The following is a 15,156-nucleotide window of genomic DNA, read 5'->3' as shown; positions in this document are numbered from 1 at the left end:
CAACCACTGCGCCACCAGGGAAGCCCTCGACTGGAGTTTTGATCACGTGGGTGTAAACATTTGTCAAAATTTATTAAGCTCTACACTTAAGATCTGTGCATTTTATTGTATGGAATTATATCTCAGTATAAAAATGTTAAAAAAAAAAAAAACCAGTCCTTATTAGTGACTTGGCATAGTAGAATAAACTTTGGTCTGGATATTCAGGTAATTATGTTCTAGTACCAACTCTGCCACTACTTCCTATGTGGATGTGGTGAAAGCATTTAATCTCTTCATTCTGTCACCTAACCTAGAAAATGAGGCCTCAGGATTAGGATGCTCAATTTTTTTCAACTTTGTATTAGGATTTCTCATAAAAATTCTTAACTGGGTAGATAATACAAAGAGAAATTTTCTCCAGGAAACTAAGCCCATTGATGCTGTGAGATATGTATGCCCTCAGTCATGTTGGTAACAAGGGAGGGATGGAAATAATTTTTGTCTTAGTAACCTGGGCTCTGGATTTTGGTGTGCATTTTTTGTCCCTCATCCCAGTGAGCTAGCAGGATGAGGAACCAGCTTTTAGAACTAAGCATGTTCAGCACTGCTCGTCAGTCTCCAGATTCAGGAACTGTCTTGATGGGAAAAAGGCAAAGGCAGAAAGTCGCTCCAAGTGGGGACCCAGGCTGCCAAATGTTGGTCGCAAGCACATGTTCCCTGAACTTGGGCTTGGCTCCAGACGGAGAAGAGCTCACAATGGAAACAGTGATGGCTGTTTGCTCAGGCAGCCAAGAGAATGAAAAGCACATTGAAACCCAGCAGTGTCTCCATGGGGAGAGGCATGGTGGGCCCCTGGGTGGTGAAACCAACCTGACAACAGAGCAGGATCAGAGAGCCTATTCCCAGCATTTTTCTTCAGTTCAACAACAGACCTTTATGTATGTGCAACCTCTCAGGAAATCTCTGAGAAATTAAACTGTGGGCCGTGCCACAACTACTGAAGCCCGCGCGCCTAGAGCCCGTGCTCCACAACAAAATAAGCCACTGCAATGAGAAGCCCTCGCACCACAACGAAGAGTAGCTCCCCGCTCACCACAACTAGGGAAAGCCCGCGCGCAGCAACAAAGAACCAATGCAGCCAAAAGTAAATAAATAAATTAAATTAATTTTAAAAAAAAAGAAAAGAAATTAAACTGTGGGCAACCCAAGCTTTGCCCAGCAATAGAGGCACTCTCAATCTAGTTTGCCCCAGTTTTAATTGAATTAGCTTCCATTAATTGAGAGAAAGCAAAGGGCTCTTCGCAATGTATGTTCCCTGTCCCTCCCCCCAAAGATTTCATCAACTTCCTTTTTTATTGCTACTACTAGTGGACTATTTTGACCTCTAGTGAGTACCTTTTCAGTTGGTATTTTCATGCCGTACTTTTCCTCATTTCCCCAGTGGTATGTGAATGCCCTCCTATCCCAGCACATCAGTAACTGCTGGGCTGAGAAAACAGCTGGCAGCGGGAGAAACCAGGCTTCGGGGTGAGGGAGCAGGAGTACAGTCTCAACAGGTCCGGACGACAGGGTTCGCTCACCTGTGCCGACGCAGGCAGATCGTGCAGCCCAGCTCTTTGCCTCCCCCGTGAAAGATGAGGACCAATGTGGGTTAGTATTTTGCTTACATACACTTTGGAAGAATTCTGTTCTAAAATAAAGGATGGCACGTAAACTATGGTGCAAAGGTTGTAAGCCCAAGTATATCCAGGAATAGGAAACCTTTAAAAAGTAGGTGGCGACAGGGACTTCCCTGGTGGTCCAGTGGGTAAGACTCCATGCTCCCAATGCAGGGGGCCCGGGTTCGATCGCTGGTGGGGAACTAGATCCGGCATGCATGCGGCAACTAAGAAGCCCACATGCCTCAACTAAGACCCAGTGCAGCCTAAATAAATGAATAAATAAATAAATATTTTTTTTAATAAAGTAGGTGGAGTGAACTGGCAAGTTCCTTGTCCAAAGAGGAGCCATTATCTTGTTCTGGCTGATTGTAGCCAGATCTTCAGAATTTTTTGAGGAGAAGCAAGAAAGTTGTGTTTTTACGTACATGTCTAGGGTCCACGTACAGACACAGGCCTTCAGCTTGTAACCTCTGGTCTAGCAGAACAAGGATCGGCTTTGGCCATAGACTTGAGTTTGAATTGTGACTCCAGGATGGACTGAGTGTGTGGTCTTGGGTGGGTAAGTGCATTTTCAGAGCGTCAGTATCCTCACCTTTGACATGAGGGCAACACCACCCTGGCAGTGGGGTTGTGGCAATGAGATGAGATGCTGTTCAGCACAGGCGTGAGGAGGGCTGCCTACCACGTGTGCAGTGCCTGCCTTGGTCTGCCACTGCCACTCATAAGGTACTCTGCAGTTTACTGATCCTGATTTCCAGAACTTTTGCTAACAAACGTTAAGAGATCGTCCTTAGGAGAAGCGTGTTGGGCAGATGTTTGTGGAGCCCCTTGCTGCGCACCAGGCGTTTGCTTGCGTGCACCACCCCATCCCACATCTGGAAGCAGCAGCCTGTCTCCAGCAGCTAAGGAGGTGAGGAAGCAGAGCTGTTGATCACAGAGAAATGTGTAGATCCTCCTACCTAACTCCGTGGCTTCGCCTTCCTGATGTCAACCACCAGGATTGTTTTTTTCTCCCTGAGGAAATAAAGATGAAAAGGGGAATTTAAAATCCGCAATTGAGTAAGAGGTGGGCGGAGGGCACGGGAGGTTTCGCGGCCGGAAGGGGAACTGCGGCGCTTGAGTTGACCAGGGACTGAGCGTCTCAGATCTGCTTGGTAAACCTGGTGCACCACCATGCTGGCCGCAAGACTTGTGTGTCTCCGGACACTACCTTCCAGGGTTTTCCACCCAGCTTTCACCAAGGCCTCCCCTGTTGTGAAGAATTCCATCACGAAAAATCAGTGGCTCTTAACACCCAGCAGGGAATATGCCACTAGCCAAGAACTCAAGGAGGCAGCTTCGGAACCATCATTGGAAAAAATTTTTAAAATTGATCAGATGGGAAGATGGTTTATTGCTGGAGGGGCTGCTGTTGGTCTTAGAGCTTTGTGCTACTATGGCTTGGGAATGTCTAATGAGATTGGAGCTATTGGAAAAGCTGTAATTTGGCCTCAATACGTGAAGGATAGAATTCATACCACCTATGTGTACTTAGCAGGAAGTATCGGCATAACAGCTTTGTCTGCCCTGGCAGTGAGCAGAACTCCTGCCCTCATGAACTTCATGATGAGAGGCTCTTGGGTGACAATTGGTGCAACCTTTGCAGCCATGATTGGAGCTGGAATGCTGGTCCAGTCGATATCACGTGACCAGAGACCAGGCCCAAAGCATCTTGCTTGGTTACGACATTCTGGTGTGATGGGTGCAGTGGTGCCTCCTCTGACGATATTAGGGGGGCCTCTTCTCATCACAGCTGCATGGTACACAGCTGGTATTGTGGGAGGCCTCTCCACTGTGGCCATGTGTGCACCCAGTGAGAAGTTTTTGAACACCGGAGCACCCCTGGGCGTGGGCCTGGGTGTCGTCTTTGTGTCCTCACTAGGATCTGTGTTTCTTCCACCTACCACTGTGGCTGGTGCCACTCTGTACTCAGTGGCAATTTATGGTGGATTAGTTCTTTTCAGCATGTTTCTTCTGTATGATACACAGAAGGTAATCAAGCGTGCAGAAGTAGTACCAGTGTATGGAGTTCAAAAATATGATCCCATCAATTCGATGCTGGGAATCTACATGGATATATTAAACATATTTATGCGAGTTGCCAGTATTCTAGCAACTGGAGGCAACAGAAAGAAATGAAGTGACTCAGCTTCTGACTTCCTTAATACATCAGATATCTGGCTTGTTTAATAGGGGCAGATATTCTTTAAATAGTTTGTGCAAGCAGCTTTCGTTGAAGTTTAGAAGATAAGAACTTGTCAACGTGTTTCAGGTGTTCCAGTAATGTGATGCTTCAGGTCTGCTTTTTCTTCTGGAGAATAAATTCAGTAGTTCTCTTCCAAATAGCACACACATTTTCAATTCTCATGTTTAATTCTAAAATGTTCAAATGAATATGAAAACCAAGTTTTGTGTTGCAGGAATTTACGTATTTTATCTATTTTAAAATTTATTTGGTTAAGTGAAATTTAGCAAACTTGTGTACCTGCATTTTTCATTTTGGATTGCAGAATATTAACAAGTAACGTCGTAAGTGATGTAGGGGTTTGGTAAAGGGACCAGAGAGAAGTAAAGCGACACCTGCAGTCTTTCTTTGAATACTTAGAACTTAGCACTCGTGTAATTGTGGTGAGCCAGTGAGGGGGTCTGGATGTTTGGAAACAAGTCATGGCTGTACATCTGCTGAACTTATCAGAAGCACTGAGCAGAAAACAAAGACATAGGTGATTCTCCAGGCTCTCCTTACGATATGGATGTGATCAGGTTTGGCTTCTCATTGTTTGACACTGTTAGGAGAGTCCACAGTGCTAATCATATGGAGAATTCCTGTTATATATATTATGTGTGTGTGTAAGTCTTACTTTTGAATCGTCTATAACAAAACATCCTTAAAACACTCAGGAAAAAATATTCGAAGCATGAAAATTGTTGCATTTTTAAGTATACAAACAATATGTGCATAGTTGCTGAATATTTTTGCAAATTTATTGAAATGTTTAAAGGAATACATGCTTGCCTTTCTTATCTCTTCAGGCTTTAAAGCTTTTATCAGAAAAGCCTATTCATGGTTTACACTTGAGATTATGAAAGCAGTTTTCCCCCTCAGATTTAGTTTCCTGCATTCCCTCTCAGAGGAATCACTAAAAAAAGGAAGGCAAAGCGAGGCTTCTTTCCTGAACTATATCAATCAAAAATGTAATGGAGAAGATGCTTCACTAGAGTTTCTCCTAGCAGAATTTTCCTTCTCTCCTCCATAGACCATTATTTAACTCTCTTGTGCCATTTATAAGTTTTTTGATACAGAAGAGTTATTTTTGGAAGTTCTTATGAATGAAATAAGTGTATGATTATTGAGATAGTTGGTGTTTTGACAAATATTTACTACAGTAATCCATAAATAACTATTCTACCCACCTCAAGTTACATAGGATGCCTATTTCTGAAATAATAAAGGTTCTAGCCAGAAAAAAATTAAAAAAATAAAAAAATAAAATCCCCAATTGTGCTTTTTAAAGCGTTCTACCATTCAGCCTAATGAAGAGTGAGGCTTTTGAGAATAAGAACATTTACATTGCCTCCTTCTAAATTCTCCTTGAAGGAGATGCTTGGGCCCCCTTTGGAATTGGTGCCCTGGTGCACATACCTGCCCCATGCCCTCTGTGTGGCTAAGTACATATTTCACGTATTTCAGCCACTGCTGCAACATTAAGATGCATTAGCACTTGTTAGGTAGGCTCTCAGTTCCAGGTGGACCTGTCATATATCTTCTGAAACCATCAGTATATTAGGCTTTGTGCTGTGCACCTGAAATACAAGGAGGGGGGTTAGTCCTCTTGTTACTCCTTGACTGATAGGGAAGGTGGGCAAGTGACTTTGCAGGGAACACAAGGATGACCATGATAGAGGTCTAATTCCCAACTTGAGAGAGGAAGGGGCACAGGAAGATCTCACAGGCCCAGGTATACTTGCTCAGAGGTGAAGGGGAAGCAAACAAAGAGAAACTGGTGGCGCATATAGGGACAGCTTTGAGAGAAGGGTATTTGAGGTAGAGAATCAACATATGCAAAGGCCAGAGATGACAGCACTGCATGGCTGGGCTGGCGGAGTGTGGGAGGGGTTGGAGAGGCACTCGGGGCAAGTCAGTGAGGACTTTTAAGTCCTGCAAAGGAGAATGGTTTTATCCCGATGACTTGGCACTTCAAGGATTTTTGAGGAAAGGGTATTGGGATGGAAGTTGCATTTTAGCAATATCGCTCTCCTCTGTAACAAGGAGGATGGATTAGTCAGGGACAGAGATGGTGGCAGGGAGACCACAGCTGGGCGATTACTGTAATAGTAAGAAGAGAAATGATGAGGCCCAGACAATAAGTTTTAGGAGCCATTGGGAGGGGACTGACTTGAGAAATATGCAGAGGCTGGTGAGGCTGACTGGCTGATTGCGGTAGGGGATGAGGATGAGGGAGCATTGAGGATGGCTCTCAGGTTCCTGTGGGGGTGAGAGGAGGGAAGGGGGTGCTGTATATGAGGAAAGGGGATCCAGGAAGAGCTGCTCTGGGGTGGGGAGGGGGTCAGTGTCAGGAGTTGCAGGCAGGGGACGATGAGCTCATACAGTTGGGATTTCTATGATACCACGGGCCAAGGACCTAGAGGGGGCATTTGGAAGGACTGGCTTGGGGCTCAGGAGAGAGACGGACTGAGGATCAAGATTTTGGAGTCATCATTTACAGGAGGTCTTTAAAGACACGGTTTAGGATAAAACCATCCAAGGAGAATGTGTAGAGAATGAGAAGAAAAGGGGACCCTAGACTGAACCCTGGGGAACATGGAGAGTTCAGGAGTAGGTGGAGAAGCACAGGAAGGAGTGTGACCAAGAGGCCAGAGGAAAATCAGGAGAAAGGCAATTAGGAGCTTCAAAGAGGGAGTAATCTGGAGTGTAGAATATATTAAAAGAAAGAGAGACAAGGAAGGTAAGAACTAAGAACCTCGTGTTTCCCCTCCAGCCCCTCAACTCGGGGGACAAGGTTATTTTTGGTAACCTCAGCAAACGCAGGGTCAGGGAAGTAGAAGAAGCTGGCCTCTCCTGGGCTGGGAGTGAAGGGGAGTGAGAAATGGAGGCACCCGTGTGCTGTTCTTTGAGAAGGACCCAATCCCTGTTCTCACTGATGTAACTTAAAAAGTTATTTAATAGTTCAAACATAACAATAAAAAGAAATAACAGCAGTAAATATTTTGCTATATTTGCTTCAGGTTTTTATTTTCTGGAGAAATAAACCATGACTAGCTGTATTTGAAACCCCACATTGACCCCTCCCTGATACTGTTCCCCTCCTTCCATTAGGTAACCACCATCCTGAATTGCATGGTTATACTTTTATTACATAACTTTGTATCTGTGAGCAGTACTTAGAATTGTTTTCCATGTTTTTAAACTTTATAGAAATGATATGCTGAATATACTTCTGCATCTTGCTTTTTTCATTCATCAGCACCATTTTGGAGATTTATTTATGTTAACATATGTAGTTCTAGTGCATTCATTTTTAACTGCTATATAGTATTCCTTTGTATGACTATACCACATATTATCCTTCCGTTCTCCTGTTGCCGGACATTTAGTCGGTTTCCAATTCTTGGCTCATATAGGCAAGGCTGCAGTGATCATTCTTGTACATGTCTCTTGTACATGGGTGGGGATATTTCTAGGATATATACCTAGACGTGGAATTTGCTAGGTCATGGGTTATCTGCATCTTCAACTTTACTGAATATTGTTAGATTGCCTTCCAGTGTGATGGCACCAATTTACACCCACAACAGCAGTTTATGAGGATTCCAGATGTTTCATATCCTCCCTAACATTTTATTTGTTGAAACTTTAGCCAATTTGATGAGTGTGAAAAGATAAACCAGAGTTTACTTTCCTTTCCATTTCGTAAGGCCACCAACTGTGTAGTGCAAGTCTGCATCTTTTAGTGTAGAGGTTGTACACTGCACAACTCTAGGGGGCACCGTTCATATTGTAGTCTTTGTGAAAGGCACTCGATAGAGTCAGTGCATGTACAGCATATACAGTGGACTGGAATGAAGTTAAGGATTCTTTGTCTTTGCCCATTGTTCTCTTGGGTTGTTTGTCTTATTGGAAGAGTTCTTTATTTATTTTGGATATTAATTCTTTTTTGGTTTATATCTGTTACAAACATTTTCATCCAATCTGCAGCTTCTATTAATTTCGTTTAAATAAAGTGTTTCATTCTTTAAAGTTATAAAGTTTTTTCAAATTCCATAATATATGTGGTCACCTTTTATTAAAGAGAGGTGAAGCTGATATTCCCATTTAATAAGACAAATCTTTTGTGATATCAAGACAACTTTTCAGCATGCCCTCAGTAAAAATATTACTGAGGAATAATATTGAGGAAATAAAAACCATAATTTTTAAAATTTTAATGTACTTAAATTTAACCTTTTTCTTTGTATTTTTGTAGCTTATCTTAAGAACTCCCTTCCAGCTCTTTTTGAATTTTTATTTTATATTGGAGTATAGTTGATTAACAATGTTGTGTTAGTTTCAGGTGTACAGCAAAGTGATTCAGTTATATATATATACATGTATCCATTCTTTTTCAAATTCTTTTCCCATTTAGGTTATTACAGAATATTGAGCAGAGTTCCCTGTGCTATACAGTAGGTCCTTGTTGGTTATCTATTTTAAATATAGTAGTGTGTACATGTCAGTCCCAAACTCCCAATTTATCCCTCCCCCCTTACCTTTCCCCTTTGGCAACCGTAAGTTTGTCTTCCAGGTCTGTGAGTCTGTTTCTGTTTTGTAAATAAGTTCATTTGTATCATTTTTTTTTTTTTTTTTTTTTTTTAGATTCAGTATGTAAGTGGTATCATGTGATATTTGTCTTTGTCTGGCTTACTTCACTTAGTATAATAATCTCCAGGTCCATCCATGTTGCTGCAAATGGCATTATGTCGTTCTTTTTAAAGTTTTGCTTTTCCAGCTTTAGATGTTTAATTCACCTTGAATTTATTTTATAATCCTATTATATAATATAGGAATCTATTTTCATGTATATATAACCAATTTTAAATAATGGATTAACTAGTTCATCATTTCCCCTTTGATTTTTCACGCCAGATACTTTAAAGTACTGCCTTTTTTTTTTTTGGCCACGCAGCTTGCGGGATCTTAGTTCCCAGACCAGGGATCGAACCCGTGCCCCCTGCAGTGGAAGTGCAGAGTCCTAACCACTAGACTGCCAGGGAATTCCCAAAATACAGCTATGTTTTAAACATGGATCTGTTTCTGGGTTTCTGTTGTGTTCCCTGGTTTATGTGTCTGTCTCTTTGCCATATGGCACAGTCTTAATTAATTACTGCTAACACAGATCTCCCTGGCCTGTTTTTCTTAACACTTCTTGGTTATTCTTGGCTTTTGCTCTCCTACATGGATTTTACCATCAATTGTCAGATTCCACACATACACACACACATACCTGATTGGGATTTTTATTGAAATTGCATTAAACTCACAGATTAACCTGGAGGCAATATGCATCTTTACCATATTGGATGTTCTCATCCTGGAATATGGTATGTTAGTGTTATCTTATATTAAGTTTATTCCTAAGCACTTATACATTTTGCTCCTATTGAAAATGAAATTTTTTCCTATAATATTCCCTAACTGGTTACAAATGGTGTGTAGAAACATCATCAGTATTTGTAACTGATCTTGTATCCAGCAACTATGGAGAACTTTCTTATTCTAATTTGTATAGATTCTCTTAGATTTTTCTATGTAGATTATCACTGTCTGTATATTATGGTTTAGTCTTCCTTTCTGATTCTTATGCCTCTCATTTACATTTCCTCTCATTACATTCGTTTTATGCCAGGACAAAGTTGAGTAAAAGCACTGATAGACTTTAACAGCTTCATTGAGATATAATTCACATACCATAAAGTTCACCCTTCGGATTTCCTTTTTTAGTTCCTGTTTTTAATAGGAATGCCTCTGAAATTTTACCATATGAGTAACTAATTGCTGCAGTCCCATTTGTTAACTGGTTCATCATTTCCCTGATGACTTGTCATGCCACCTCTGACATGTTTTTTTTTTTTTTTTTTAAACATCTTTATTGAAGTATAATTGCCTTACAATGGTGTGTTAGCTTCTGCTTTATAACCTCTGACATGTTTTATACACAGATCTATTTCTGGGTTCTGTTCCATTAAAGTATCTGTCTATCCCATTGTCAGTATCACACTGCCTTACTTACCATAGCTTTATATACTAATGTACATATTTGCTATAGAGTTTTTATGAATACCCTTTATCAAATTAACGAAATCTTAATTTGCTAAGAAGTTTAAAAATAAAAAACTATAAATAGGTTTTGAGTTGTTTCAGGTGCTCTTCCTTCATCTGTGACATGATCATATAGTTTTTGCCATGTGATCAGGCCACCCAGGATGGCTTGTTCTCTTGCTCTCTGTACATCCCCTGCTTGACCAGTCCATGCTTCACCTACACCCTACTCACATGGCTGACCTTCCCTCTTAATCATAGAGCCTAATCAGTAAATGCCTATGTACTTGCCCCCAGCTAGTGATTCTTCTCATCTTTATACCAGAACGGCTCCACCCTGCTAGTTTTATCAAAGGGGCTATGAGGGACATGCCCCTCTGCTGGTTTCCCTGGTAATGGATGAGCCAACCTGACATCAGTTCCCCCATAACAGGTAACCTTCCCCCCCACCGCCCCAGCTCCCTGGACTTCTGCCATGTCCTGCCTGCTGTCTGCCATCTACAGTGGAGTGTCACTCCAGGACCCTTTTGCTCCAGACATGTAAGATCCCCTATCCATTAAACCACTGATGTCTCTGTCACTGACTCTGGGCTCTTTCTTCAGTCTGAGGCTGGGCAAGTACAGGTCTTGAAGGCCTGCGGGGTACAGCCCAACATTCTCCTTTGTTAAATTTGGTGTTTTATTAATAGACATAATGATGAACTATATAACCCATTCTTGGGCTAAGCGCTACCTGGTCATGATTGTTTTGGTATACTACTGAATTTTATGTACTAATACTTAGGATTTTTCTATGTTGATGAGATCAATGTATAATTTTTCTCATAAAGTTTTGGCCATTGAGATTTTGTCTCAAAATTAATTTTTGATTATTCCCTTTTCCTAATCTCTGAAATTTTAAGAAAGGATTAAAGGTTCCTTACATAGTTTGATAAAATTCATCTGTAAAATCTTACTAGTGTCTGTTACAGACTAGAGTCGGGGGAGACTACACGCAACTTTTTTTTTTTTGGCCACACTGCGTGGCTTGTGGGATCTTAGTTCCCTGACCAAGGATTGAGCCCAGGCGCTCGGCAGTGAAAGCGCGGAGTCCTAACCACTGGACTGCGAAGGAATTCCCTTTTTTTTTTTTTTAAACCTTCACTCATCTGTTGCATTTTAAAAGCAATATTAACAAATCCATTTTTATTGACTGATATTACAAATAAGGCTGCTTTAATAGTTTTTATAGGTAACAGTTATTCTCTCCTCTGTTCCAATAATACTTTCTACATACCACTTACAACAGTGCTTTGTAATGTTTATGTGTTGGTTACCACCAGACTGTAAGCTCCTGGAGTAGGGGGTAAAGGAAAAAAAAAAAAAAAATCACAAAATGACACTGCCAGCTATGTCTTTTCTCTTAAATCTCAAGTTTGGAGTCTCAGTTCTGCCACTCCGTAGCAGTGTGGCTGGCTGCAAGAATGACACTATCTCGTAAGGGCTTTTTGAAGATTAATTGCAACAATGTATGTAAATTATGTGGTATATCTAGTGAGTGCTCAATAAATGCTAACTATAAACTACTTTTAAAAGAAAAACAGTTGGCTTTCTGATCCCATCTGGAAAGCTGACATTAGTAGAGTACTTGGAGGGATTGCTTACATAATTTGGTAAAGATGAAGTTAAATCTCTTTGTTCCTTCCCCAGTAGAAAATTGGATAGTCATTTTAACTACATGTTCTTAGATCCCTGGATGATACCTGGTTTCTTTATTCTGATGATCTGTGTAATGGCTCTAGCCTCCAGCCACAGTCTGTCTGGGGAAGACTTAGGGAAGTAAATAAGCATTTCCTTTTAGATGCATCTGTGTAGTGGCAAGCCTACACATCTAACTTGTGAGAAATCATAAAATGTATGGCCTGGAAAAATCTGAATCTTCATTTGTAGAAAGTGGTTGAAAAGCAGCACCATGAATGCAGGTACATATACAGGCTATACGTGTATGGTTATCATTCCAACACGGTAGGTAATATTAAAAGACTGCAAACCACCCAAATGCCGTTAATAGGGCACTAGTTAGGAATGTTGCTGAAAACTCAGCCTCTGTGCACCAGTGCTGCATTCAATCTCGGAGACAAGAGTTTTGGGTGACGCAGAAAAGCTTTATTGCTTTGCCAAGCAAAGGGGGACACAGTGGGCTCGCGCCTCGAAACTGTGTATCCCAACCCCAGGGGGATTTGGTGAGGAGTTTTATAGCAATGGGCAGAGTTGCCGATAAGATTAGGGTGTGTGCAGGGCCTGCATCCCTTTAATCTGGCCTCAAGGTGGTCTCCTCCTACTGAGCTTCTCTGTTTCCCTTAATCTGGCCTCAGGTGGTCTCTCTCTTTTTTTTTTAAATATTTATTTGGCTGCTCTGGGTCTTAGTTGCGGCACACGGGATCTTTAGTTGAGGCATGGGGGAATCTAGTTCCCTGACCAGGGATCGAACCCAGGTCCCCTCTTAGCCACTGGACCACCAGGGCAGTCCCAGGCCTCAGGTGGTCTCTTGATAAGCTTCTCTGGTTCCTTTAATCTGGCCTCAGATGGTCTTCTCTGGAATGAAGAATGCTAATAACATCTTCCATTTGTTGGGAGTTTTAGGTCCGTAAAGAGCTCAAAGATGTTATGTATACCCCTTGACCTGGAACCAGGACCCTGCCCCAAGGCTACACTATTGTTTCTTGGCTGCTCCTACCACCTTGTCTCTGCATCCCCTCCCTTCCCTGATTGATTAGCAACTGTTTGAATCTGCCCTTTGGAACTCAGGGAAGGTCATGGAGGCTGGAGTCTATTCCCTACAAGAAACGGGGGACACAGAAAGGCTTCTGTGCCCAGGAGCCCCACAGGGTCCTGCTCAGTTTCAGTAATAATGATATATCCACATAATGCAATACTAAAATAAATTAAAAGGCTTTCTATGAACTGATATGGAAAGATCACTAGGATATACTGTTTAAAAAAAAGCAGTGTACTTAAGTATAGATATAATGTGTTCTCTTTTGTATAAGAAAAAAACATTTTGGACATATATTCATATTTAATTGAACTTCCAAAAACAAACTCTGAAAAGAAACAAGATGCCAGTACAAGTAGTTTCGCAAAAAGTGGAGGGTTAGGGTAATCAGAAAACAGTGGTGGGAGAAGGACTTCTCGATGTATACCTTTTTAGAGAGACTTGACATCTGAACCATGTGACTATATTAACCACTTAAAAAAAAAAGTTCCCTCCTCATGACACAGGCCACTGCTTCCTGTGCCCAGCTGTGCTGCCATGGGCCCCACAAATCCTCCTCCTAGCCTGGCAGACGTAGGAGCTACTTCTCTGACCCACTTATAAGAAGGTGAATAAAGGACATGGTCACACTGCAATGCCTTTATAAGAGGAAGTTTTATTGTTAATTATTTACCTTAATAGTTTCAGAAAGAGGAACAGATTAGCTCAGTCCAACATGATTGGCAGTTGGCAAAATCTAGTGAAGCAAGTGTTCTGATTGCTAAGGATTTAATTTGGATGCTTTTAATACTTAGCCATCTAACACTTCAAACATAATCGAGAATAAATGCATCATCTCCCTCCCTTTCATTTTAATTCCCACCTACCTCACTTCAATATGGAAATATCTTCGTTAAATAAGATTCCCAGAGGAACAAGTTCCCTAGAGAGTATAGCCATGAGGACAGTGCACAAAAAGAAAAACTCAAAATAAAACTCTGTATGATAATTTACTAGTCTAAGGAAACAAAACCTTCCAATATATTAAGAAATAAATCCAGTTACAAATGCACTGATAGGTCTATGTTAAGAGGTTCTGGTATAGTAACTGAAAATGGCCAGCTATTTACAAGATACACAAGCAGGAATGGTGCACCCAGCCCAGCATTGGCCCTCAGAAGCCAAAAGTGTTTTCTCCACTGTAGGCCACATACAAGAATCCATCTTCATCTTTTTCCTTCTCGTAAAGCTGTCCCATAGTTAGGCTTGAAAGAGAAAAACAAAAAACAACATTGAGAATTGGGTCTGATTACTGAGTCTCGGTGTTGGGAGAAAGATGGCTTGAGGATAAGGAATTTCACTACTTAAACTAGCTACTATGTCACACCTTTGGTGGTAGGTGGTAAAAAGTAATTCGGCCTCTGGGACTCAGTAGATAAGACTAGAATCAACCTCCATCCTCCTGTCCCAAGGCAAGGCCATTTGACTCACCCTCACACCAAGATATTCCTTCAGAAGCCAGCTCTAACTCCTAGGGTGACTGTGGTTGGTTAGTACTGGTTAGTGCTTTCACAATGCTTTCTGAATGCTGGGGGCAAGGGAGAAAAGCTATTAGCAAAATAAGAGTCTAAGAAGCCCATCCCTGTGTGGGTGAGAGACAAAGGTAAGGAAGAGTACTTGTGCTTTCCTCTCCTCAGGGCTGGTCTATTTGAAGATTTATAATTCGTACCTAACATGATAAAGAATGAGTGGGCTGATTCCTGTGGAAGCTCGCCCCGCCAGAAACCCTGTGCCCCAAAGATCTGCATCGGCGTCATCGAAGGGAAGTTACTTTCCTCACACGTAATGCAAAAAGCTCTCATATTATATCTGTGATCCAAAGAAGTCCTGCCCAAGCTTCCTAAGAACCCTGCAGAAATAGATATTGCTCAAACTAAACATGTGTGGGTGGGAGAGCTGGCTTTCCCTTAGCAGTAAAACAGACTGCAGCAGAGGAGACCTAATCTAGTTCTCTGCCATGAAGGTGAGCTGCACGGGCTCCAGAGTAAGACTAGTAACACCTGGAGCCCCAGGTGAGCTCTGGCCACATGACTACTCTATTAGAGATAAGCAGGAGGTGCAGACATGTGCTAAACCTCAGCATGACCATGCGTGGTGGGGTCAACCAGAACCAGCACGGACAAAGCAGTCTGAGAGCCGGCTCAAGATGACAGAGGTCACTAAGCCCGGACAGGTCTTAACAGATGCTTAAATGCAGGACTCAGGAGAACAAGGGCCAGAGGGTAGATAAAGAGGGGTCGGAGGCCTCAAGCTGGTGAAGCAAAGACTGCCCCATGCTGCTGCTCTGCTCCTGGCAGCTGTATGGGACCACCATGTAAACAGGAATGCAGACCACATTTATAAAAGGGAGTTTTTCTCCTTTC

At 41.9% G+C, this 15,156-nt stretch overlaps 2 protein-coding genes and 1 pseudogene across 9 annotated transcripts in view; 2 read left to right on the top strand and 1 right to left on the bottom strand.

Moving 5' to 3' along the window:
- Window positions 1-11,342, top strand: part of ADAT1 (adenosine deaminase tRNA specific 1) — a 41,040-nt gene extending 29,698 nt beyond the window's left edge. For both annotated transcript variants that reach the window (XR_014256999.1, XM_082439076.1), the window contains one exon: window positions 10,433-11,342. Coding sequence is in view for 1 of the 2 variants with exons in the window: in XM_082439076.1 (XP_082295202.1) it covers window positions 10,433-10,436 (4 nt within the window). In the remaining variant the exon portion in view is untranslated. The remainder of the gene's footprint in view (window positions 1-10,432) is intronic.
- Window positions 1-15,156, bottom strand: part of GABARAPL2 (GABA type A receptor associated protein like 2) — a 34,237-nt gene that overhangs the window by 9,293 nt on the left and 9,788 nt on the right. For 4 of the 6 annotated variants that reach the window (XM_082439255.1, XM_082439254.1, XM_082439253.1 and 1 more), the window contains exon 4: window positions 2,603-2,657. In XM_082439255.1, coding sequence (XP_082295381.1) covers window positions 2,603-2,657 — 55 coding nt within the window. Of the gene's footprint in view, window positions 1-1,377; window positions 2,658-13,389; window positions 13,999-15,156 lie in introns of those variants that run through there. The other 2 variants (XR_014257010.1, XM_082439252.1) reach the window with 2 other exon arrangements.
- On the top strand, window positions 2,725-4,027 carry LOC309649290 (growth hormone-inducible transmembrane protein pseudogene; annotated as a pseudogene). Its single transcript has one exon. The product of its transcript is annotated as a growth hormone-inducible transmembrane protein pseudogene (transcript).

This window comes from Balaenoptera physalus (genome assembly GCF_965194825.1).
Source record: "Balaenoptera physalus genome assembly, chromosome: 19".
NCBI lineage: Eukaryota > Metazoa > Chordata > Mammalia > Artiodactyla > Balaenopteridae > Balaenoptera > Balaenoptera physalus.
This window is presented reverse-complemented; position numbering and strand designations above follow the sequence as displayed.